The sequence below is a fragment of the Nomascus leucogenys genome, chromosome X (assembly GCF_006542625.1).
Source record: "Nomascus leucogenys isolate Asia chromosome X, Asia_NLE_v1, whole genome shotgun sequence".
Taxonomy (NCBI): Eukaryota; Metazoa; Chordata; class Mammalia; order Primates; family Hylobatidae; genus Nomascus; species Nomascus leucogenys.
In genome coordinates, this window is record NC_044406.1 from 37,812,420 (window position 1) to 37,839,258 (window position 26,839).

At 41.7% G+C, this 26,839-nt stretch overlaps 1 protein-coding gene across 3 annotated transcripts in view; it reads left to right on the forward strand.

Annotated features, from left to right (window-relative positions):
* Positions 1–366: 366 nt before the first annotated feature.
* Positions 367–26,839, forward strand: part of FAM120C (family with sequence similarity 120C) — a 106,179-nt gene continuing 79,706 nt past the window's right edge. For 2 of the 3 annotated variants that reach the window (XM_030806907.1, XM_030806908.1), the window contains exons 1-3: positions 367–1,151; positions 21,366–21,612; positions 23,243–23,325. In XM_030806907.1, the coding sequence (XP_030662767.1) occupies positions 456–1,151; positions 21,366–21,612; positions 23,243–23,325 (1,026 nt within the window). In that variant the 5' untranslated portion in view covers positions 367–455. Of the gene's footprint in view, positions 1,152–9,486; positions 9,845–21,365; positions 21,613–23,242; positions 23,326–26,839 lie in introns of those variants that run through there. The other variant, XM_030806910.1, reaches the window with a different exon arrangement.

Consider the following 26,839-nt stretch of genomic DNA (forward strand, 5'->3'; position numbering starts at 1 on the left):
AGACTACAACTACCAAGATGCCCCTCTCCCCGCCCCGCCCCGCCCCGCCCCTCCTCGCTCCCCTTCCTCCAGCTAGAAAGCATGTACCACCGAGAAGACGAGGCAACATGGCTCCCGGAGGTGGAAGAAAGAGGCTTCACCCCTTCTAAAGCGGGAAGAAGAGCGGCCGGAAAGGAGAAAAAAGAGAAGTGACTAGAGCCCATCCTCGCTTTTATCCTCCCAGCCTCTCCCGGGTCCCGTCTGCCTCACCCCTTCTCTCTACCCAAATCCAATTTGTGGTCTCCTCCCCTCTCCGCCCTCATTCCCTCGCTTTCTCACCCCTCCCCTCGGGAATCCTTTTCCCGCCCCCCCCCTCGCCCCCCGCGGAGTGCGCACGCGCCCGCCCCCAGCTTCGCGCCCAGATCGTCGCCTAGCCTGCTCGCGCAGCCGCTGTCGCGTCTGCCCACCGACGAAGCATGGGTGTCCAGGGCTTCCAAGAGTTCCTGGAGAAGCGCTGTCCCGGGGCCGTGGTGCCCGTGGACCTCCTCAAACTCGCGCGCACGGTCTCGCGCCAGCAGCAGCAGCAGCACTTGCACCGCCAGCTGCCGCCGACGGCAGCCCTAGCGCCCGGGGCTCCACGCGCCGCCAGGGGCTCCGTGCCTCTGCAACCGCCGCTTCCGCCCGCTGCCTTGGGTGCCTACTCCGGGGGCGCGGGGCCGACTCGGCACCATCACCCCGCTCACCACTTCCACCATCATGGCCAGGCGCAGCCCGGGCTGCACCCTCCGCTGCCGCCGCCGCCCCCTCCGCTGCCCGGGGCCCGGGTGCTGGTGGACGCCGGCTCGGCGCTGCCGCGGCTCTATGGCGGCTACCAGACGGATTGGGTGTGTGGCGGCCAATGGAACGCCATGCTGGGCTACTTGTCAGCGCTGTGCCAGGCTTGTGCCTATCCTGGCGGCGACGGCCTGGAGCTCGTGGTCATGTTCCCGGGGGGCCTGGGCAAGGACCGGCTGGCCGAGTGGGGCCGTCGGTGCCAGGCCGAGCGGCAGACAGCGCAACTGATCGTGGGACACGTGGGCAACAAGGGCACCCCTCCACCGCGGGCCTGGTTCCTGCCACCGGCCTGCCTGAGCCACTGCGTGAGGCTAGCACTCATCCGCTTCCGGGTCAAGGTGAGGGAGGGGCCGGATCTTAAATAATAAGCCCCACACCTATTCCCTCCCAACTAAATACCTAACCACCTACCCACTTACCCACTACCCTGCCTCCCATCTACCCACCCACCTACCCGCCCAACAGCTAACCTACCTGCCTAACTACCCTCTACCATTTTATCCATTTACCTCCCCCTTCATACCACCCCCTACGGATTCACTCACCTACATGGCCATATCTCTACTCACGTCATCCCAGTAGCTCCCTTTAGCTTCCCTTATCCAATTGGCCTACAGGTTCAGCAGAATCTTGTCAGAATTTCTTCTGTAGCCTCACCTTTCTCCTGCTGTCTTCTGCCTCAAACTGAAATGCCTTTACCCTGCTTTTTCCAGTTGACATCTCTCTCCTGTATCTCTTTCCAACCTCGCAGTAAATCACTTAAGCAGGTGTGAACTGAACACCTTTCTTCTACATTGTTTTTCCGTCTTCACCCACTGCTGCTTTTTTACCCATCTGTCCATTCAGCCTTTTTCATTTCAACATGCATCTTCTTCCTCCTGCCTTAGTCTAAACACATAAAAACCCACTGATTCAGTCACTGTTCAACAAGTATTAACGCACTGAGTGTAAGGGTTTTAAAGACATGTGAGACACTGCTCATGCCCTTGGAAAGTTAAATGTATACACATGAAACAATTATAGCAATGTGTATGTGATTATGCCTTATGGTCCAGACAGTAAGTACAGTTCCTGTTTTCTGTATGTGGGGGTGGTGGGATATCTTTGGACTAAAGTGGTCAGGGGAGGCTTCCCTGAATAAGTCGGACCTCACCTGGGTCTTCAAAGATGGATTGGATTTGAATGAGTCACAAGCTTGGGAGGAGGCTGCTTTAAGTGGGAGGAAGAAAATGAGCAGAAGCAAAAAGGAATATCAAGTGTGCAAGGCCCCATAGGCAGTTAAGTCCAATCTGCATGTAGTTGGGTCACTGCATATGGGGCCTGGGGAACAGCTTGGCAGCATCCCCAGTTCTTGGCACCACTGCTGCTGCTCTGTTGCTTTCCCATACTCTTAGGTTTCAAGTTCCTACGTGTAGAGAATAGCAAGGCTTGGGAAGTAAAGGAGGTGGGCAGGAAGAAGAAAAAGAAAAGTAGTACGGGGTTGGGTAGAACGAAACCGCAAACCTGTTTCCCCAACCAAGGTTCTTGGGGGTTGTCCTTACAGTTAGAACAGGGGATTGTGGGAATCAGTTAAGAAGTGGTGTCGGCTGGAGTAATGAGGAGGAAAGAAATTTTAGCTCAGAGACTAAAAGACATAAACAGAGAAGCTTGCAGTGGTTATAGAGCTTGTGGCTAGAGTCCAGTCATGCTAGACTCGTTCTCAGCATCAAATCTGTGCCTAGAGTGCCTAGATTATAGTTGTTTTAATTTAAACTAATCCAAACGTGAGCTATCTCATACAAGGTTAAAAAAAAAAGGCACACATTTGCTTGCTCTTCTGACTGAACATTTTAAGGTAGATTCTTTATTCATGGCCATTCTTTCCACTTTGTTTTCACTGCTACCACCCAGGCTTTTAAGGACTTTTTAACCTCGTTGTTATTAACCTGGTTGCTGGCAATAGTGACCACATTGATGGAATATTTACAATGTTTTAGGTGCCGATCTATGCACTTCTTTTTAAAAAAATTACCTCATCATCTTCGCAATAACCTATAAGCAGTATTATCCCTGTTTTCCAAATGAGGAAACTGAGGCACGGGCTTAGAAACTTGCCCAAAGTCACCCAGAGATAAGTGGCAGGGCTGAGATTTGTGCCTATGTGGTCTTCCTCCAAAGCTTATACTCTAAACAACAGTGCTGCTCTAAAATGAATCTTTCTAAAGTGCCACTGTGATTAGATCATTTCCCCACTCAGCTAAACTCTTCCTTGACTCCTGGGTATAGACGGGTTCAGGTCATTCACTTACTTTTTTATTAGAGTGCTTGCTGTAGGCTAAGTACTAGCTGCTTGCTGAGGACTGAGAGGTAAATAAGGGGATCCTGTCCTCAAGGAGGACAAGGTTTAGTGAAAGAGATAATAAATTGCAGATACTGTGGGCTAATTGCAAATGATGAAAAATGTGGCCCCTATAGGGGGGGCATGGTTAATTCTGGGTAAGGGAGTGAAAGTTGGGGAAGGCTTCACCGATGGTGCTAAGCCATGAAGAGGGCTGTAGATAGTTCAGATAGCAGACAAGGGTGTGGAGACCCGAATAGCCAGTTATGAGCTCTGAATAGATTTTGATTGGAGGTTGGCAGGAGGGTTGAACACTTGAGTATGGGTTTGTGGTTTCCAAAGTTTTTTTTGTTTATATACCCCATCAGTCAAAATCTTTAGAGAAGCAGCCCTTAGTATATTTTTGTCATACTTCACTACACAGTCTCATTTTTAAAATCCCAGTAGTTAATAAAAAAGATGGATTGAATAGATGGATATGTGATAAATCAGGTATAGTAAAAATAGTAGAATCTCAGTCGTGGGTATTCAGATGTTCACTGTAAAATTATTTCAACTTTGCCATATGTTTGAAGTTTTTCATAATAAAATGTTGGGGAAAAATTCCCAGCAGTCCTCTTTAGTCCTTAGAAGCACTCTTGGGGAATGTATAAATCTCATTCCCTGTGCTAGATTATAAACAAACTCTGATCTTTTTGTATTCTCCATAATGTCCTGTGTACTTTGGGTGCAGGGTACATTGTTTTTTTCCATAATGAATAGGTCAATGATCCTAAGAGAATGGATTGTAGAAGTGACTTTTTAAGAGTGTAGTGTGGCTCTTAATATAATGGATTTAAGACCAGCTCCAAAATTGCATATCTAAAGTGTCTGTCGATGTTACCAATGAGTGAAGTTCTCTCTCGGTTCTGGTCAGTGACTTTGTTGTTGTTACTGGAGTGACGAAGAACTCCCTGGATTGTAGCACAGACTTGAAACGTATTGATTAATAACCGATTGTGGTTTCCCTTTTCAGAGGAGTGTTCTACTGTCTTGAAGGTGGGAATTTTTCACTTAGATGATCTGCATGCCTACTATTTCTTTTGACTGAATGTCAGTGCCTCAGAACAAAACCCACTACTGTATCTCTCCCCTCTTTGGTTTTGTTCTTCGGGCTAGACCACAAGATGGGCCTTTATTCCCAGTCTCATTTTCATTTGTGATACAGAAAGTAGAGGTGGAAGGATTAAATAATAGATAAGTTGCTGGGTTGTCTGTTTAGCTTTAGACAACTTCGGACTTCCATGAAAAGATCCAGTGTATATTTCTGGGATGAATTTTTTGATTTGGTTGGTTTCATTTGTATGCTTTGCAAAGCTTTGTAAATGATAATCAGTAGAAGGAAAATTAAGTAAACCCACAAATTGCTTGCCTGATTGCTTCCTAAGGGTCTCAGAAATAAAGCAACCTAAAGCAGTTTTAGATTGTGATTCAGGAGATAATTTAGGGTGATTAAGGGAATGAATGCTTTGTTTTAATGGTTACCGTGTAATTAGAAAAAAATGATCAGCACATCAAACTCACCATTTCACAGCTATACTTTTTTAGAATGATTATAATTACATAAAATGAGTTGATTTAAAGAAAGCTATTAAGTTGCAGTACTTGGATATGGCAGAAATCATGTTGGTGGCATATGAATAACCAGACTTTGAGAACAGATACCATTTTGTGCTTTGGTTCTCTAGAATACGATAAAGCAATGGCTGCTATGCCTCCTGATTGTTTACTTACCATTAGTCATAGACATTCTGAAAAGTCATTGACTTTTCTAGATGCTCTAGTGGTTGGAAAATAATCAAAATAATAATTACTTCTTAGGCAACAAGTTGTATATTAAAAGCTTTTAAAATATCTCATTTAATCCTCAAGAGCGTGCAAGGTGCATGGTATTCTCCCCATTTTACAGTTGAGTAACTGAGATAACCAAGAGGTAAAATAATTTTTCTTTCTTCTAAGTACTAGTAAGTGGTGGATAAAAATTACTGTTCTAGGTTTATATTGCTCAAAGTTTACACAATCCCACCATCCTGTTTCCTTCGTTTTGTACATTCTTGTGTATGATTGTACACTGTTACTGGCTAGATAATATGCATAGAAGACAAACAATCATAAGTAGATTTTTTGAGCACTTAGTTTGTGCCAGCATTGCTAAATGTACAATACTGCCAATACAAGGCAAATGTGTAAGCTAAGTGCCAAGTAAGTGAGTCATAACAGTGATGTTGTAGGAATTCAAAAGTAGTAATCCCTGTCCTTTCTACAGTTTCAGTCTCTGCCTCTCTGGTTTCTTTCACTTACAGCATGCACAAATAATCTTTGAAAAACAAAAACTTCCCCTTTATTTTCTAATTCCTTCGAGCCATTATCTTTATCTCCTTTCTTCCCTATTCACCATTATTCTTAAAGAAGCAGATTGTATTAATTCCCATTCCCTAGCCTAGTGCTACTTTATATCTGATGTCACCACTCTGAAGCTGCCGCATGCATTTCCATTCTTAGCCTTTGTTGGTGCTCTTTAAGATCATTGATATCAAGCCATCCTATTCTTGAACTGTCTTCCTTGGATTTCATAATTCAACTCACTTCTGATTCTCCTTGTAACCCTCTAGTTCTTTCTTCTCTTTTCCTTATTCCTCTTCTGCCTGCTTCTTTAAATGTTGGTGCCCTCAAGGCTTCTGTCCTAGTCATATTCTTCTACTTTTCCTGAGCAATCTCATCCATTATTGTGGCTTTAAGTATTAATTAAATTCTGATGATTCCTATTGCTCTGTCTCTACCCTCGGCCTCTCTCATGAGCTTTCAACACATCTTTTCAGCTCTCTACTACTTGATGTCTTTTAGGTCACTTAAACTAAAAAATACCCAAAATGGAACTCATTATGTTTCCCCAAAACTTGTTTCACTTCTGGTACTCTCTTTTTCTATGAATGGTGTCTTTCATCAGTTTCAAGCCAGAAGCCGTGGAGTCCTCAATTCTTCACTCTCCTGTCACTTCCCACATTTACTTGGTCATCGGATCCTTTGAGTTCTACATCAGAAATGTCTCCTGAGTCCAGCTACTTCTGTCTGTTTCCACCCCCATTGCTTTAGTTCAGGCTGCCAAAATTTCTTATCTGAACCAGGAAGACAGTGTCAACTTGTTCCTTTACCATAACACTCTCTGGACTCCATCTGCCATATTGCTCCCAGAGACACCATTCTGAAAACAGAAGCTGACTCTGTTATATGCCCAGAGGTGTATTTGCCCACCCTACCGAGTCCAAACTTCTCAGCATGGCAGACAGCGTCCTTCACAGTCTGATCCCAAACTCTCTCCAGACTTACCTGGTGCTCACCTCTGGCCACCCCTGTTCCAACCATTCTGTATTTTCTTAGTTTCCTAGACATACCATGTCCTCTCTCATAGTATTTTTCTTATGTTTATCTTGACCTTTGCATAGCAAATTCCCCCTTATTCCTGCTCAAAAGTTATCCTGTAGAATCTTTCCTAGCCAGCCTCTGTCAGCTGTGGTAAATGAAGCCTTCCCTTTACTACCAGAGTACTCTGTTCTTACCTCTTTCATATTTTTTTCTCTTTCATAGTATAATATCGCATAATTCTCTTTTAAATGAGTTCCAAGAAGGCAGAGATTTGCTCTAGGACTTGACATATATAAAATAGTGTTTGCTGTGAGAGAGAGAGATTGGTTGATTTGCCTTTACTGACTGAATCACTGTAGAGGGCTTTACAGGTCAGATAAAGAAGAATTTAGAATCAGTGCTATACAATGTTGTATATTAATTCCATCTAAATAAACTCAGATTGCAAACTGAATTGCCAAACTCCTGTTACTCAGAAGTTTTGTAGCTCCTTAGCAATGCACTTATAGAATATATTCCCCTTTGATGGTAGTAATAATAGCTACCACATGGGCGAGGTACCTCACCAATATTCAACCACCCAACAGGAGAGGTATTAATCTCTATTTTTTCCTCTACTCCTATGACAGATTAAATCTCTCTCTCTTTTTTTTTTTTTTTTTTTTGAGGCAGAGTCTTGCTCTGTGGCCCAGATTGGAGTACAGTGGCGTAATCTTGGCTCACTACAACCTCCACCTCCTAGGTTCAAGCAATTCTCCTGCCTCAGCCTCCCAAGTAGCTGGGACTACAGGCGCATGCCACTACACCCAGCTAATTTTTGTATTTTTAGTAGAGACGGGTTTTCACCGTGTTGGCCAGACTGGTTTCGAACTCCTGACCTCAGGTGATCTGCCTGCGTCAGCCACCCAAAGCGCTGGGATTACAGGTGTGAGCCACCACGCCCGGCCTAAATCTCTACTTTTTATAGCCAAAATTAAAAAAAAAAAAAAAAAAAACAGGCTCAGTGTAGTCACTGGCCCAAGGTTACACTACTAGAACATGATTGGACCAAGATTTGGACCTAAAGATATTTGACACCACAACCCTTCATCTTTAACATATCTCAAAACAGTATAATTGCATTTTTATAGTTATATTTTAATAACTTTCTCCAGAACATTTTTTCCTATATTTAGTTTGTGTAGCATAATGGCTGACAACACAGGCCTTGGAGCCAGACTGCCTGGGTTTAGATCCCTATTCTTCTAAGTACTCATTATGTAAGCTTAGGCAAGTTACTTGCTCTGTGCCTCAGTTTAACAATAATACCTACATCACAAATTTTGTTGTGAGTGTTAAATGATTTAAGTAATATGCTTGGAACATCATATGGCACGTAGTAAATGCCATATAAATGCCAGCTACTATTAAATTGACTAAAATATCTTGTAGCGGGGCATGGTGGTGCGCACCTGTAGTCCCAGCTACTCAGTAGGCTGAGGCAGGAGGATTGCTTGAGCCTGAGAGGTTGAGGTTGCAGTGAGCTGAGATCGCACCACTGCACTGCAGCCTGGGTGATGGAGTTAAGACCCTGTATATAAAAAAAAAAATTATAAAATATCTTGTGCACCTAGTAGGTTGGACATTGATCACCTCACTCTCATGCTTTAAGCTTAGCATGGCATGCCATGGCATGCCTTCATGTCTGCCCACCATTATCTAGCCTAATTTTACCCCATTTTTCTTATCAGGACAATGCTTTTCAGTTCAGTTAATATTTTTGAGCACCTGTTCTGTGCCAGACACTGTGCTAAGTACTATGAACAACGGAATTAATTTACTCAGCCAATGTTTATTGGACTCCTGTGTGCCAGGCAAAGTTCAAGATTGTGAGGATACAGCAGTGAATAAAACAGATTTCTGACCTCATGAAACTTATATTCTAATGGAGAAGATAACAAACAAGATAAATAGGCAAAATATGTTTTGTGACATAGGAAATGCTGTGGAGAAAATGCAGTAGGGAAGTGAGATAAGGAGTGTTGAAGTCAGGGGTACAAAGCATGGTACCCTACCCTTCCAGGAGCTCATAGTCTAGTAGAGGAGACAAGTAAGAAAATACTTACGGTATAAGTCCCCAGGATCATTTCTCCAGCCCTTGTCATTAGGCCCAGGGACATAACCAATAGAAGTGGCAGAAACCAGGATTTGCATACCAGGAGCAAAACCCTTGCCCGTTCATCTGTATCACATGAGGAAATTACAAAGGTTATGGCAAAGATGGCAAACTGGCAGCCCATAGGCCTTATGTGGCCCATGCATGTATTTTTGCATTGGCCCACACGTTTTTTTCCTTTTCTTTTTGAAAGAACTTCGTTTATTTTCATTGATCAATAGTGTTCACCAGGATCTGAAATCAAATAATGCACTTGGACTGAATATTAAGGCATCATCTAGTTGAATGAATTGAATGATTATCATTTCCTGCTGTCATTTAACTTGCATTATATGAATACACTTCTTTTTTAACAAGTTCGAATTTGTTGCCAACTTTTAAAAATTGAGAAATGTTGCAAAAAAAGTCTCTTTCCAACTACTCCTGAAATATCAGATCCTCTGGCAATACTGGTTGACCCCTTTTGGTGAACCACATGGTCTTCATTTATTGGTCTCTACAGCTCCATGGTGTCACATGGAGTGTGCCACAATGACGAAGTGCCACTTGTCATTCATGGTAGACATCTTCTACAATGGCTCCCAATGAGTCCCACCTCCTGGTATTCACACCCTTTTGTAATCTCCCGTCCCCCCCATTTGTGGGCTGGACCTAGTGACTTGCTTCTGATGAGCAGACTACAACAAAAGTGATGGGATGTCACTTCCAAGATTAGGTTATAAAAAACTGTGACTTCCATCTTGTTTGCACTCTCTCTCTCTTTCTCTCTGGCTCTTCTTGCTTGATCACTCTGATGAAGCAAGCTGCCATGTTGTGAGCTGCCCTATGGAGAGGCCCACAGGAAAAGAAACTGAGGGAAGCCTCCAACCAACACTCAGTGAGGAACTGAGGCCCTCAGTCCAACTACAGCCCGCAAGGAACTGAATTGCTGCCAACAGCCACGTACGTGAGTGAGCTTGGAAGCGGATCCTTCCCCAGGCGAGCCTTGAGATGACTGCAGCCCTGGCTGGCACCTTGATTGAAGCCTGTAGGAGACCTTGAGCCAGAGGACCCAGCTAAGCCATGCCTACAGATACTATGAGATAATAAATGTTGTTTTAAGCCACTAAGTTTGGGGGCTACTTTGTTACACAGAAATAGATAACTGAAACACCATTGATTGTTGTGCTTGTTCTTTTTAAATAATATTTTTGATGAACATGAAATATTTCTCATACCCACATCTGTGCAAAGTGAAAAAAATCTTTTTTATGGAAGAAGTTCACGTATTTGAACAGGAGAGAGCCTATTTCTTTGTGGAATTGATGAATTTTCATATACGTCTAAATAAAATGTGTCTGTTGAAAGACTACAATTTAAGATACCATTTAAAAGTAAACCATTGTAAGAAATATCAGTATACAGCCGGGCGGTGGTGGCTCACGCCTGTAATCCCAGCACTTTGGGAGGCCGAGGCAGGAGGATCACCTGAGGTCGGGAGTTCGAGACCAGGCTGACCAACATGGAGAAACCCTGTCTCTACTAAAAATACAAAATTAGCCGGGCGTGGTGGCGCATGCCTGTAATCCCAGCTACTCGAGAGGCTGAGGCAGGAGAATCACTTGAACCTGGGAGGCGGAGGTTGTGGTGAGCCGAGATCGCACCATTGCACTCCAGCCTGGACAATAAGAGCGAAACTCCGTCTCAAAAAAAAAATATCATTATACAAAAATGATGAATGCTGAAATGAAAAGAACCTAAAAATGTACTTGGAATTTCAACAGGCTATATTTCTAGATACAGATAAAATAAGTGATGCTACAAAAGGCAATTATGTATTAAATGAAAAAACTGCCAGGGGTTGAAAGCCTTTTTTATGCAGTAGTTCTATAAAAGTGTTTGTTGAGTACAACAGAAATTATGTTATAAACAAGCATTTGCAAAGGTAGGAAATACTTTTGTTCAGGATGTCAAACATTGATGGCTAAACATTCTTGGGCCAGATTTAGTCAAAAAGTTAAATTATTTTTGGAGATTTACATAGCAGCTGGTTACAACAGATTAAAAACTCTAGCCACATAGCTATACATTTAGCTGTATACCTAGCCAGTGGTTCTCAAAGTATGGTCCCAGACCAACAACACTGTACCATCTGGAAACATGTTGGAAATACACATTCTCAGTCCCCTACCCCATCTAACCTACAGAATCAGAAACTGGTGGGAAAGGTGGGGGAGCTTATGGATCCATTTCAACAAGCCCTCCAGCTGATTCTGATACATGCTGAAGTTTGAGAGCCACTGCACTTAGGTATGATTTAAGTGTTAAGAATTTGATGTAACCTGACTCTTGGACTCATCACAGGTACATCTGGAAATACCTGGATTTTGTGTGATGAGAAAAGTCTTGAGATTTTTAATAACAATTGGTCAAAATTAGTAGGTATGGCTACAGATTGTGCTTCTGCAATAGTGTTAAGAACTGTTGGACCCAAGAAAGAATTTGAAGCAGAAACACTTTCCAGGGACCTAAACTTAAAGCTATTTCTGCTAAAAGCTTCAAAATGAATCAGTCAGATCAGGAACTAGTAATTAACATTGTGGTTTGCACCACAATTAAATACTTTGCTTGGTGAATTATTAGGTGCATGTTATGGAAATCTGCCCTATTACATGGAGGTTGATTGGCTTAGTTGAACATGGTACTCAAGATACTGAAAAAAATGATTTGGCATCCAAAGGGCATTCACCACACCCGCAAAGATTGAAATAAAATATTTGGCTTGTTTGGTTGATTTTACAACTCATCTAGACACTGAATAAAAACAGCATTGTTCAGAAATACCTTCACAAATGTGTGGTTGTACTTGCTTGTTCCTAGCAAAATTATGCCTTTGGGAAACTCATTTGGCAACAGATAAACTGGCTGACTTTCCTTTGCTGAAATTGGTTTCCAAGAATTGAAAGTGATGGCCTGAATTACATTCCCACAGTTGTGGAGTTGTCTGTTGAATTCCAGAAAAGGTTCTCTGACATATTTGATGAAAATGAACTAATATTGTTCAATTAGCCTTTCTCAGTGTTTAGAGTGTGAAAGAAGAGCTACAATGGAGATTCTGAATTACTGTGCCATGGTACTGAAAATGAAGCATGATGTCATTGAAATGCCAAATTCTACAAATACCTTGGAAGTAGTTACCGAAATATAAAAAACACTGCCAAACTTCTGTGTTTGGAAATGCCTACGTTTCTAAACAGCTGTTTTCCATTATGAAATAGGATCAAATTGGTCACTTGAAGTGAAAGCATTCAAGACTCAATTCTGTACTGCATGTTGTAACAAAAATATAAGACCTAACGTTGACGTCTTGGCACATAAATGTGTCAGGCCACCAGTTCTAAGTCAAAGGAGAATAAACTACAAAAAAAAAGTGTAATGATAAATTTTCTAGTTTTTCACTTATGTCTTTAATGTAAAATGTAAACTCCAGTATTTTGCATGTATAAACACCCACAGCTTAAATAAAAATACATTTCTGTGTGTGTGTTTTTTATTTTTAAACACAGGATCTTGCTCTGTTGCCCAGGTTGGAGTGCAGTGGTGTGAACATGGCTGACTATAACCTTGAACTCCTGGGCTCAAACAATCCTTCCACCTTAGCCTCCCCAGTAGCTAAGACTACTGGTATGTGCCACCTACACCCAGATAATTTTTAAGGTTTTGTTTTTGTTTGTTTTAGAGACAGGGTCTTGCTAGGTTGCCCAGGCTGATCTCAAACTCCTGGCCTCAAGCAATCCTCCTGCCTCAGCCTCTGAAAGTGCTGGGATTACCCACCATGCCTGGCCAAATATTACATTTTTGGAAGTTAATTTTTCTTTACTCAGCCCCTTCATTCATGTTAGCTGCCCATCCCTGTAAGCATTTACAGTCCCTAGTTCAAAGACTCTTAGGAATTTCTTGTGATCATTGTCTTTGCAGTTCCTGTCCTCCTTTCTGAGGTAACCCAGAGGTTCCCTTGGATTCTCGCTCTCTTACTCCTAAGAATACTTTCCATGAGACCTCTGACTTTTCAGTCGTGAAGATTTGCTTTGGGCTAAACAAATGCCTATTCTGGTATCTACTTGTCTCAAATTATTTCTGAGGACCTTCAGACAGTAGTGCATACCACAGACTTCATCTCTGCAAAACAGACTTTCATAGCTACTTTTTCAGTCTGTGCCAGCTATTATAAATTGTAAGTCTTAGAATTGGGTAGGAATTAAGTAAATCTCCATTTTACAGATGAAGAAGCTAAGTGACTTGCCCGTGACTTGTCCCCACAAACTTTGATCATAGGTTCACTGGATGCCAAAGCTCCTGCTGTATATACTGATAACGAAAGTTAGTATCAAAGTACAGTTTCCAGCCCATGGTTGACACACAACAGGTTTTTTAAAAATCCAAGTTTTCCCTTTTGTTCTTAAATGTGGCAGAAGATTTCATCTGCAAAAATGGGCTGGCTTCTGGCAGCCTAAGAGTAAGAGTACTAAAATTGGGCCAGGCGCAGTAGCTCACGCCTGTAATCCTAGCACTTGGGGAGGCTGGGGCGGATGGATCACCTGAGGTCGAGTTTGAGACCAGCCTGGCCAACATAGTGAAACACTCTACTAGAAATACAAAAATTAGCCAGGCGTGGTGGTGGGCGCCTGTGATCCCAGCTACTTTGGGAGGCTGAGGCAGGAGGATTGCTCGAACCCAGAGGTGGAGGTTGCAGTGAGCCGAGACCACGTCATTGCACTCCAGCCTGGCAACAAGAGCAAAACTCCATCTCAGAAAAGAAAAGTACTAAAATTGGATACTCGCAAATTAAAATTAGTACCTTGATAGTGTGTACTGAACACTGGATCAGTATTCTACTACCTCTAGCTTGACTGCCGTATTTCATGGCAAAGACTACCACTTATGTGCATGTAGATAATTGAATTTCCTACAGTTGAGAGGGAAGGCCACTTTATCAATGTTTCCTTGAAGTAACTGCGGTTCCTAATTGCTGCTATTCTTTTAATACATTATTCTTTAGCTTTGTGATTATCAGTCTGGTCTCTTAATGGTTGGTTGGTGAACTCCACAATGTAGTGATGCATATTTGCATCAACAGTAGTTTCAGTCTGTAATTATTTAGTTAGAGTTCAAGGCACAGTGGCCTTCCAGTTGAAATGTAAGTCATCTATATTTCTATTGCTGAACCAGACTTACACATAATCCATCCCGCCCTCGAATCTTCTTATAAGGTGATACTTCCTTACTATCTCTGATTTCTTTTTGCCTTGGTGAGAACAGGTAGAGAAGACAGACCACAGAACTCAGCCCGAGTCAGTCACTAGTTTGGTGTATTTAGCATGGTAGAGGGGCTTGAGGGAATATGGGACAAGCTGGAGGAAGTCAAGTACTGCAGAGGTCAGAAAGCAGTATTGCCTCTAGTTTGAAGTTACTTTAACAAGCATTTATTACACTCTTCTTATGGTCCAGGCAGAGTGCTAACATAATTCTGCCACTAATGGGCTTACAATCTAGTTATTTTTTTATGCCCTTGTGTTTATTATATTACTTGTGAGTTGATCTTAGGTTACTTTATGCCCACTCTTCCAGTTTCCTTTATTTGAGAAACAATGTACTTAATGGAAAGACCATTTTTATTTTTTTTTAGAGACAGGGTCTCACTCTGTTGCTCAGACTGGTGTGCAATGCATGATCTCGGCTCACTGCAGCCTCAACCTCCTGGGCTCAAGCGATCTTCCCACCTTAGCCTCCTGAGTAGCTGGGACCACAGGCATGTACTATCATGCCTGGCTAATTTTTTAAACAATATTTGGTAGAGATGGGATCTCACTGTGTTGCCCAGGCTGGAATCCTCGGCTCAGGCGATCTTCCTGCTTCTACCTCTGCCTCCCAAAGTGCTGGGATTACAGGCATAAGCCACCATGTCCAGCCCTGAAAGAGCATTATTTTAAAGTCAGACCTAATTGGTTCAAATCCAAGTACTGCCATATTGCTAGCTGTGTTATTTGGGGCAAGTTACTTAAGTTTTCCAAGCTTCTGTTTTCTCTGTTTAAATAAAGGAGAGGGAGGGGGATGAATGATGTAATACCCATTTTACAGAGTTAGAAGGATAAATGAAATATGCCTAGCCCAGTGTCTATCTTGAAATGTTAATCACTACAGTTAGTTCCATGAGGTCAAAGACTCTTGCCTCTTGTTACTGCTGTGTCTCCATACCTAGATTGGTGCCTGGCATATATCAGTGCCTGGCTCAGTACATATTGGTTGAAAGTTGAAACAGTTCATTGGTTTCCTGCTCTGTGCGAGTGGTCTATGTACTGGAGATAACAGCAGTGAACAAAACAGATTTTTAAAATCTCAGCCTTCTTGAAGCTTACATTCTAGTGATTAATACTTCTGGTTGTTTTTAATATCAAATACTCTTCAAATATTTCTGAAAGAGCCACAGTATATAATACATAAAATGGGGACTGTGAGCTCAGGTTGAAGAGAAAGTAGGAACACCAGGCCAGGTGCGGTGGCTCATGCCTGTAATCCCAGCACTTTGGGAAGCCAAGGTAAGAAGATTGCTTGTGTCCAGGAGTTTGAGACCAGCCTGGGCAACATAGCAAGACCTGCCTCTACACAAAATCAAAAATTAACCAGGCATGGCGGTGCACACCTGTAGTCCCAGCTATTTGGGAGGCTGCAGTGGCAGGGTTGCTTGAGCTCGGGAGGTTGAGGCTGCAGTAAGCCGTGATCCCGCCACTGCATTCCAGCCTTGGTGACAAAATGATACCCTCAAAAAATAAAAATTTAAAAAAGTAGAAACACCAATCCTCTCTAGTTATTTGGTCCAGTCTCCACCTACCAAAATTCTGGTTTGGGGAAGCACAGTTTGCAAGCCACTTCTTTAGACTACCTGTGCTTGGAAATGAGACATGTCTTCTCAGAGAGCTGTTTTCCCCTGAGGTTTTCTTTTTTTTTTTTTTTTTTTTTTTTTTTTTTTTTTTTGAGATGGAGTCTCGCTCTGTTGCCCAGGCTGGAGTGCAGTGGCACGATCTCGGCTCACTGCAACCTCCACCTCCCAGGTTCAAGCGATCCTCCTGCCTCAGCCTCCTGAGTAGCTGGTACTACAGGCACCCGCCACCACACCCGGCTAATTTTTTTTTTTTAATAGAGACGGGGTTTCACCATATTGGCCAGGCTGGTTTCAAACTCCTGAATTTGTGTTCCGCCTGCGTTGGCCTCCCAAACTGCTGGGATTACAGGCATGAGCCACCACACCTGGCCTCTCCTGAGTTCTATAAACAGGTGTCACTTCCTCTCAAAAACCATCGCCCCACTGACTGTTGAGGTGCCTTTACTCTGTGTTCCCATGGTACCCTGTGCTCCATAACTTCTCACAAGTTAAGTGTCTTGCTTTGTGCTGTCTGCATCCTGGCACTTAGTAGGCCCTCCACCCCTATTCACTGAACTGAATGGTGAACCAGCAATTAAAAGCTATAGATAGTCGTTCAGAATCTCAACTCTCGCTTTCTTTAAAACTCAAATGTGCTGTTTTTTCTGATCAGTTGTTTGGTTATGTTATAGTTGAATCTCTCCTAAATCATTTTACTCTCCTGGAAAATTGCAAGGTTAACGACTAAACTGGACCAATTTGGGCCAGGCGCTTACAGGTGGTACAGTGATGATAAATGTGTAAATTGAGCCAGAGTGCTCACTATTCTGATGGTCATTGTTGGCTCTTTGCCCTGTCAGGATTGAATGCAGATTGTATTTTGCTAGGAATAAATTGCCATGTTGTATGATCTGACTAGATAAGTGTTTTTTAAACTTGCTTCATCATGAAATCATCTGGGGTTCTTGTTGAAAAACAGATTTCCAGCCTGACCCTCGACCTACTGAATCAGACTCTTCAGGGGTGGGGCTTAGAACAGCGATTACTTCCAAGGAATGAGAGTAAAAGGACTATTTTCATTCTACACACTGCCATATTGTTTGATTTTTTTTTCCCTGAATATGTACTGCTTCTATTCAGCTGCAGTTTTATCTTTTGATTAACTTACAATTCATGGTACAAAAAAAGATACAAAAGGATATATGATAAAAAATATTCCACTCCTTTCCCAGTCACTAGGTTCTCCTCCCTGGAGGGGACCAATATTATCAGTTCGTTGTGTATTCTTTCAGAGATACTATGGATATAAAAGCAAATAAATATAGTTATACATTTTATGTATGTATGCACATTTTACATATATACATATTCTACACAAAAAATACTTTTTAAAAACAGCATACTATGCATAATGTTCTGTACCTTGCACTTACCATATCTTGGTGATTTTTCTATGTGTATAGATAGAGTTTTGTCATTATTTTTTATGGTTTTACACTATTCCATTGTATGTATACATTATGATTTACTTAACTCATCCCTTATTGATGGGCAATTAATTAGGTTGTTTCCAGTCTTCACCTATTACAAATAATGCTGCAGTAAATATTTTGTGTTTGCAAAGGAGTTGCTCACACTTAGGCACTTTCATTGTTGTTCCCAGTGCTTTACATATCTAAAAGATAAATCCCTGAAAGGAGAATTGCTGGGGCAAAGGGTATGCACATTTGTAATTTTGAAAGGTCTTGCCAAATCGCTCTCCCTGGAGATTCTACCATTATACCCCTACCAGGAATGTTTGCAAGTGCCTGTTTCCTTCACCAATACATTATTTGCTAATCTTGTACGTGAAACATCATGTTTCAGTATTATTTTAATTTTTATTTCTCTTATCACAAGTGAGTTTGATCATCTTTTTATATGCTTAAAATCTATTTGTTTCCTTTTTTGTGAAATGTTCTCTTACATTGTTAGGTTTTTTCCCTTCTCTATTAAGGAAATTAGTCCTCTGCACTGTAAGTTGCAAATTTTTTTGCAGATTGTCATTTGTCTTTTGAGCTTACTTACATTGGTTTTTCCCAAGCAGAAATGTTTGATTTTTTTTTTTTCTTATTCATCAGTCATTTATACATTCATACTGTGGAAATGTTTGGTTTTCATATAGTCAAGAGTATTGACCATTTTCTGGGGGTGTTACTGGATTTGCTCATAAAATATCCCCACTCTGAGATTATACAAAATTTCCCTCATGGTGTATTTTATTATTTTTATTATTATTATTTTTTGAGATGCAGTCTTGCTCTGTCGCCCAGGTCTTGGCTCACTGCAACCTCTACCTCCTGAGATCAAGCAATTCTCCTGCCTTAGCCCCCCGAGTAGCTGGGATTACAGGCACCAGTCACGAAACCCGGCTAAATTTTGTATTTTTAGTAGAGACGGGGTTTCACCATGTTGGCCAGGCTGGTCTTGAACTCCTGACCTCAAGTGATCTGCCCGCCTTGGTCTCCCAAAGTGCTGGGATTACAGGCATGAGCCACCGTGCCTGGCCTATTATTTTTGCGGTTATCCTAGTTAAAGTGTGAAGTATGGATCCATGTTTTTCTCCTCAAATGACTCTTCAGTTATCCCAACACCATTTGTTAAATAATCTATATTACTTTTCTAATCTAAAAACTGGATTTTTTTAAACAAATGGCATATAAATAAAGGGAAGGGGAACTGCTATACATTAAGGTCCTTAGAAGCCGTATCAACCAAATACAGCATGTGGATTCTATTTGAATCCTGATTTGAACAAAGCAACCATCAAAAGACATTTTCGGGACAATCATAGAAAGTAGAATAGGGACTAGATATTATGATATTAAGAAATTGTTAATTTTGTTGGGTGTAATAATGGTACTGTTTGTTACTTTAACTGAGAGTTAAATAATGAAGTATTTATGGGTGAAGTGATTTGATGTCTGGAATTTGCTTTAAGATATGCCAGGAATGGTCAATAGCTTATGAAAAGATATTCAGCATCACTAATCCTCTGAGAAATGCAAATCAAAACCACAATGAGATATTACCTCACACTCATTAGGATGGCTACTGTTAAAAAAACACACAGAAAATAAGCATTGACAAGGATGTGGATAAATTGGAACCCTTATGCACTGTTGGTGGGATTGTAAAATGCTGCAGCTGCTGTGGAAAACAGTATGGAGGTTCCTTAAAATATTAAAAATAGAACTACCATATAATTCAGCAATTCCACTTCTGAGTATATATGTAAAACAATTGAAAGCAGGATCTCTAAGAGATATTTGCACACCCATGTTCATAGCAGTACTATTCACAGTAGCCAAGAGTTGGAAGCAACCCAAATGTCTGTTGATGGATGAATGGATAAACAAAATGTATCGCATACAATGGAATATTATTCAGCCTTCAAAAGGAAAGAAATCCTGTCACATGCTACAATATGGATGAACACTTGAGGACATTATGCTAAGTGAAATAAGCCAGTCACAAAAGGACAAATTCCATATGATTCCGCTTATATGAGGTATCTAAAGTTTAGTCAAATTCATAGAGACAGAAAATAGAATTGTGGTTACCAAGAGCTAGGAGGAGGGAGAAAAGGGAGCTGTTATTTAATGGATATAGAATTTCAGATTTGCAAGATGAAAAAATTCTGGAGATACGTTATATAACAATGTGAATATCCATAACACAGCTGAACTGTACACTTAAAAATAGTCAAGATGGTAAATTTTATGTGGTTTTTAATCACAACAAAAAATATTAAAATACCATAAAAAGGCCAGGCATGGTGGCTCACGCCTGTAATCCCAGCACTTTGGGAGGCTGAGGCGGGTGGATCACCTGAGGCCAGGAGTTCGAGACCAGCCTGACCAACATGGTGAAACCCTGTCTCTACTAAAAATACAAAAATTAGCCGGGCCTGGTGGCATGTGCCTGTAATCCAGCTACTAGGGGGGCTAAGGCAGGAGGATCGCTTAAACCTGGGAGGCGAAGGTTGCGGTGAGCCGAGATCATGCCACGTTTCTGAGCCTCAGTTTCCTCCTCTGTAAAATGGGGCTTCTAATACCTGCATGGTGAGGTTGTGATGAAGAGAGAAAATATCACACTTAGTAACTATCCCTGGTACAAGGTAAATGGATGCTCAACCAATGACTTGTATGAGTGATGTGCTGGAAGAAACTATTACCAGGGGACAGCATAAAACTTTACTCCTACCTTGACACATCTGGAGTTACTCATATCTCTAGGCATAAATATGTTACAATACTTTTTGGCTCCTTTGCCTGGATATCAAATAAATATCGACCTTGCTTCACTGTCTGCTTACTGGTGTCTCTCCCCTTGTGTGTGACATGACTAGCAACTGTAACTAGACTCCTTTTCCATAATCTAGCAAAAGTTTAATGCATTGAAACTCCTGTTAAACTCCAGAAAACTACCATTCCAACTTAAATGACAAATAGATTAGTTGAGTTGAAAAAAACTATCAAGGTCCACAGGCTCTAGAGCCAAAATCTGGGCTTTGCTCCTTCTAGCCATATGACCTTGGGGCTAACAATGTGTAAAATGGGGATAGTAATAATAGGTATGCCCTCACAAGGTTGTTGTGAGTATTAAATGAGTTAATGCACATAGTGCATATTCAGTATCTGTTAGCCATTATTATTACTATTACGTACCAGGTCTTATGTGGGAGCCAGGAATATAGAGGTAAATTCTCTCTGTGGTCAAGGAACTTAATCTGGTGGAGCCAGTATACAGATAATTTCAGTATACTTCAAGTACAGCAATAGAGGCATGTACAGGAAGAGTACTTAACAGTTTACCTCTATTACATAAAAAATAGTGATCTCCAGGAAGAAGCGTGGTACAACAGAAAGTGTGCATTCCGGAGTCAGATCAGCCTGGATTTGAATCCTGTCTACCACACTCACTCATTATGCAACTTTGGGGGCAGCCAATCTCTCGTAGCCTTAGTTTCCCCATTTCTAAAATGGGGTGTAGTTTCTGACTTCTCACTGTTGGAAGTGCAACTGTTTAGGTGCCCTGCGATGTACGGTGCTACTAAGAAAAAAAGCAAAGACTTTTTAAAAACAGTTAGATAAACTTAGATTTCTGTGTCTATTTCTATGTCTAAGTTTTTCATCCATATGTACCTACCTAAGGTTAATGATGAGATAATATATATATAATATGTACAGCACATAGATGCTGAGCAATAAATAATAGCTTTATTATCTAACAGAAGTCTCTAATGTTATTGTTTGAAGTAAAAACTTAAGTAATATATATCTTGTTAATTTCAGTATTCTAATTTTTAAGAGCCTCAGGGCAAGTTTCATGAAAGGAATGAAAAAAAAAAAACCGGGGGAATGAACACAAACGCTGTCTGTGTTTACAGTAATAATCAAGTTGTAGACTGGGAGAGCATTTTTGTTTTGTTTTTTAAGAGTATTCTGTTCTCGTTGGGCACAGTGGCTCACGCCTATAATCCTAGCACTTTGGGAGGCCAAGGCGGGAGGATCACTTAAGCTCAGGAATTCGAGACCAGCCTGGGTAACAAAGTGAGATCTCATCTCTATATTTAAAAAAAAAAGAAAAAGTAAAAAATTTTAAAAGACTGTTCTGTCACATACAATTTCAAATTTCACCAAATTTTCATTAAATAAAATTTAGTTGCTAAACCTCCTGACCTTCTAACAATACAAATCAGCTTCTGTGGCATGACACGTTCTCTTCTTCCCTCCTAGGTCTTTCAGAGCCTTGAAGACCACCATTTGGAAGTGGTGGCGTTTTTCAGGGAAAATGGCTTCCATGGCCTTCTTGCCCATGACTCCGAGTATGCTCTCTACAATATTCCCTCTTACTACAGTTCCCATGCTCTGAAACTGAGCTGGAATGGGAAGAACCTCACTACCAACCAGTTCCTGATGCAAGAAGTAGCCAAGCAGCTGGGCCTGAAGAGGATGAATTTCCCCATATTTGCTGCACTGCTAGGTAGGTCATCCAAAGAAAAGACTGCAGTGATTGGTAGTTTCCTCTTCTGGTGTTAAGAGATGAAGACTAGAGTGATTTAGCCTGTCATCATTAGATTTGTCTTCTTAAAGTCTTCACGCTAAACACTGTGCTGGGGAGAACTCAGCATGGTTTTTGGGCTTCTTGGTAGAGCACACTAAAACTCAGCATGTTTGTTTTGTGGATTGCTACAGGTTATTCCAGAACATTATTTAGATTCCTGTAAGCCTTCTTCTTTTGCTACATTTTATAACTCTTCTATGCAGAGTATTCTCAAGCCAAATGTTTTATTAGCCCTAGACAACTTTGGTTCCCCACACAGAGCATTCACATTTCTTCCCCAGTGTCTCAATTTAGATCGGAAAGACAAATTGTTGATTATGTTTTTCTCTTTGTTTCTTTTGTGCTAATATTTTTTATGAAAATTTCCAAATATACAGCAAAATAGAAAAAGGGCTTTGCAGTAAAAACTCTATATCCACCACCTGTATTCTGCCATTAACATTTTACTCTAATTGCCTTACATATCTATCCATTCCTTTACTCATCCATCAATCTGCCTCTTATTTTATTTTATTTATTTTTGAGACAGAGTCTCGCTCTGTCGCCCAGGCTGGAGTGCAGTGGCACGATCTCGGCTCACTGCAATCTCTGCCTCCCGGGTTCAAGTGATTCTCCTGCCTCAGCTTCCTGAATAGCTGGGACTATAGGCACCCGCCACCATGCCCAACTAATTTTTATATTTTTAGTAGAGACAGGGTTTCACGACGTTGGTCAGGCTGGTCTTGAACTCATGACCTCAAGCAATCCACCCGCCTCGGCCTCCCAAAGTGCTGGGATTACAGGCGTGAGACACCATGGCTGGCCCAATATATCTCTTAAAGATGTGTTTCAAAGTAAATTGCAGAGAGTTGATTATGTTTTGAATTGGTTTTTTAAGTACTTAGTGCATGAAGGTTAGTATTCTGCCTCAGGCATGACCTTTGCTCTATAATTCCAAAGGACATAAGTTTGGATAATATAATGGAGTCAGCACACGTTTTGGAATTAGGCCATCAGCAAATCACTGAAGTGACATCTCCCTGGTTTCCGTTTCCTCATCCGTGAAATGCAGATAATAATACCTCATGGTGTTATTGGTAAAGTGAAATGAAATAAGGTGTACAAAATGCCCAGCACTCATTAGGCAGTTAGTAATTGGTGGCTGCTATTATAAAAGGCAACATGACTTAGGGGATAAGTAATAGCATGGGCTTTGGGCAGGGGATAAGTAATAGCATGGGCTTTGGAGTTACATTCCTAGCTTTTTATCTTGGTGTGTGTATCTATTGGCCAGACCACATTGGGCCAAGTCACCAGACATGTCTGAACCTCAGTTTCCTTATCTATAAATGTAAATGATAATATTACCATACATAGTCATTATAAAGATGATACATATAATACACATGAAACATATTAAGTGATCAACACAGAACTACTGTAAGTATTACATTAAGAATATAGACCTATGTGAATTTTTTGATCATTTTCTCTCCCAGGACCCCTTTCATGGCCTGGAGGTTCTAAGAAAACATTTGTACAGTCAATAAATGACAAATGTACTTTATAGGTAACCACATCCTCCCAGATGAGGACCTGGCTGCTTTTCACTGGAGCCTCTTGGGACCAGAACATCCTCTTGCATCACTTAAGGTAATGTTCCCTATTTCTTGCCTATACAGATTAGGGGATATGAGGTTTTTATTAGAGTTTTGATGGAATAATTATCTTACATTAGATTTAAAATATTATACATACAAAAGAAAAAAATATTGGTTATGGCAAGGTGCAATGGCTCACACCTGTAATCCCAGCACTTTGGGAGGCCGAGGTGGGCAGATCACCTGAGGTCAAGAATTCAAGACCAGCCTGGCCAACATGGTGAAACCCCGTCTCTACTAAAAATACAAAAATTAGCCGAGCGTAGTGGCAGGCGCCTCTAACCCCAGCTACTCAGGAGGCTGAGACAGGAGAATCGCTTGAACCTGGGAGGCAGAGATTGCAGTGAGCCAAGATCGTGCCACTGCACTCCAGCCTGGGCAACAAAACAAGACTCCATCTAAAAAAAAAGACAAAAAAGAAAAACTTGGTTATGATCAATACCTTTAATATCTCAAGAATTCATACAAATCTATAAAGAAATATACTGATAACCCAATAATGAAATAATGAACAAAGGACAGAAGCAGAAAATTAACAAGAGAGAAAATGCAATGACTAGATATTCAACCTCACTATTGATCAGACATGTAAATTACATGATCAGTGTTATTTTTCTTTCTTTTTTTTTTTTTTTGAGACAGAGTCTCACCCTGTCATCCAGGTTGGAATGCGGTGGCACGAACTCAGCCAGCTCACTGCAACCTCCACCTCCTGGGTTCAAGCAATTTTCATACCTCAGCCACCCAAGTAGCTGGGATTACAGGCCTGGCTCTTTTTTTTTTTTTTTTTTTTTTCTGAGGCAAAGTCTCACTCCGTCACCCAGGCTGGAGTTCAGCGTTGCAATCTCAGCTCACTGCAACCTCCACTTCCCAGGTTCAGGCAATTCTCCTGTCTCAGCCTCCCGAGTAGCTGAGATTACAGGCATGCATCACCATGCCCAGCTAATTTTTGTATTTTTAATAGAGACAGGATTTCACTGTGTTGGCGAGGCTGGTCTCGAATTCCTGACCTCAAGTGATCTTCCCACCTCAGCCTCCCAAAGTGCTGGGATTACAGGCATGAGTTACCACACTCGGCCACTGTGAATTTTTTTTTTTAACTTAACAGTTGAACAAATATTGAAAAATTAGTTTACCCACTGCTATCAAGACTGTTGCAGCCAGGGCACGGTGGCTCGTGCCTGTAATAAAAAATTAGCCAGGTGTGGTGGCACGTGCCTGTAGTCCCAGCTACTCGGGAGGCTGAGGCCGGAGAATCACTTGAACCCGGGAGGCAGAGGTTACAGTGAGCCGAGATCGCGCCACTGAACTCTAGCCTGGGTGACAGAGTGAGACTCCTGACTCAAAAAAAAAAAAAAAAAAAGACTGTTGTGAGACTGATACCTGCATACACTTCTAGTGGTAGTATAAGTTGGTGATTGTATTCTATTTCCCTCATTCTTTCATTCTCCTAGATGACTGTTTCATACGTTCTCTGTCCTCAAGCCTCTAATACTTTCTCCTCATTTGCTCACTCTCAGTTCATGACCTCACTTCCTGTTTTACTGAGAAAATGGAAGCAATGGGAAGAAAACTTCGATGAGTTCTTACCCCCTCTTCACCTCACCTACATGAAGGTGTTATCCCCTCTGTGGCCACATATTCTGCCTGCCTCCTATTAATTGTGCATGGCCTGTCCATGTTCCTATCTAAGGCCAATCCCTCTACTTATACTAGGTCCCATCTCTATTTTAAAAAAATGTTTTTAAGAGACAGGGTCTTGCTATGCTGCCCAGGCTGGAGTGCAGTGGCACAATCATAGCTCAAGTGATCAATCCTCCTGCCTAAACCTCCTGAGTAGCTGGGACTATCAGGCACAGCTCCCATCTCCTTTGGCCAACTTAAGAGCATCAGTTCAGCAATTCTCTCCCTTTTTCTCCTGCATCATCAATTTTCCTCTTTTCATTGGCTCTTTCCAAATTGTGTAAGTATGCATTATGAAGTTTAAAAATACAACTTTATTTTTTTAAAAAAAAGCCTCTGACCTCACTCTCCCCACCCAAGCTACTGCTCTATATTTCTTCTTATAGAAAACTCCTCTAAAGACTTGTTTACACGTGAGTTGCTTACTATTCCCCTTCCCTGTTTGCTTTTCAATTGATTTGCTGAAATTGCTCTCAACAGGGTCACCAATATAACTTCTCAGTTAATAAACCCAGTGGCCAGCTGTCAGTTTTCATTTTACTTGACCAGTCAGCAGCATTTGACACAGATGCTCACCCATTCTTCCATAGAACACTTTTTTCACTTGGCCTTAAGGACACTACTCTCTTCTTATTTCCTTCCTACCTCGTTGACTGCCACTTCCCAGTCTCCGTTGCTGCTTCCTTGTCTTTTCCACTTGTTAAAAGGTGGAATAGCCCAGAGTTCCATCCTGGTTCCTTTCTCTTTTCTTTTCTGGTTTATTTGTTTGTTTGTTTGTTTTTGAGACAGGGTCTCATTCTGTTGCCCAGGCTAGAGTGCAGTGGGGTGATCATGGCTCACTACAGCCTCGAACTCCCGGACTCAATTGGTCCTCCTGCAGCAGCCTCTTAAGTAGCTGAGACTACAGGCACATGCCATCATGGCTGGCTAATTTTTTTTGTATTTTTTATAGAGATGTGATCTCACCATGTTGCCCAGGCTGGTCTTAAAGTCCTATGCTCAAGCGATCTTCCCACCTCAGCCTCCCAAAGTGTTGGGATTATAGCCATGAGCCACCATGCCCGGCGCCTTCTCTTTTCTGTCTCCACATATGATTGATCCCATATAGTCTTATGACTTTAAATACCGTCTGTCCGTTGATGACTCCTAAGTTTTGTGTCTTCAGCTCTGACCTCTCCCTTGAACTCCAGATTCTAATATCTAACTGCCAATTCAGTATTTTCATTTACATATCCAATAGGTATCTTAAAATTATATGTTCAAGTGGAAATTCCTGATCTTCTCCCTAAACGTGTTTCTCCTACAGCCTTCCTCATTTTTGTTGAAGGCAACTTCATCCTTCCACTTTGTTTCTTTCTTTTTTTTTTTTTTTTTTTGAGATGGAGTCTCGCTGTGTTGCGTACGCTGGAGTGCAGTGGCACAGTCTCAGCTCACTGCGGTCTCCACCTCCTGGATTCAAGTGATTCTCCTGCCTCAGCCTCCTGAGTAGCTGGGACTACAGGCGTGCGCCACCACATCCAACTAATTTTTGTATTTTTAGTATAGACAGGGTTTCACCATGTTGGCCAGGCTGGTCTCAAACTCCTGAGCTCAAGTGATCCGCCCACCTTGGACTCCCAAAGTGCTGGATTACAGGTGTTAGCCACTGCACTCAGCCCATCCTTCCGTTTTCTCAGGCTAAAATCCTTGGGGGTCATCCTGACTTCCCCCTCTCTCTCCCATACCCCACATCTCATTTGTCAGCAAATACCATCAGCTATCCCTTCAAAATATACCTACTTCTTACCATTTGCACTGCTGCTACCCTGGCCAAGCCACCATTA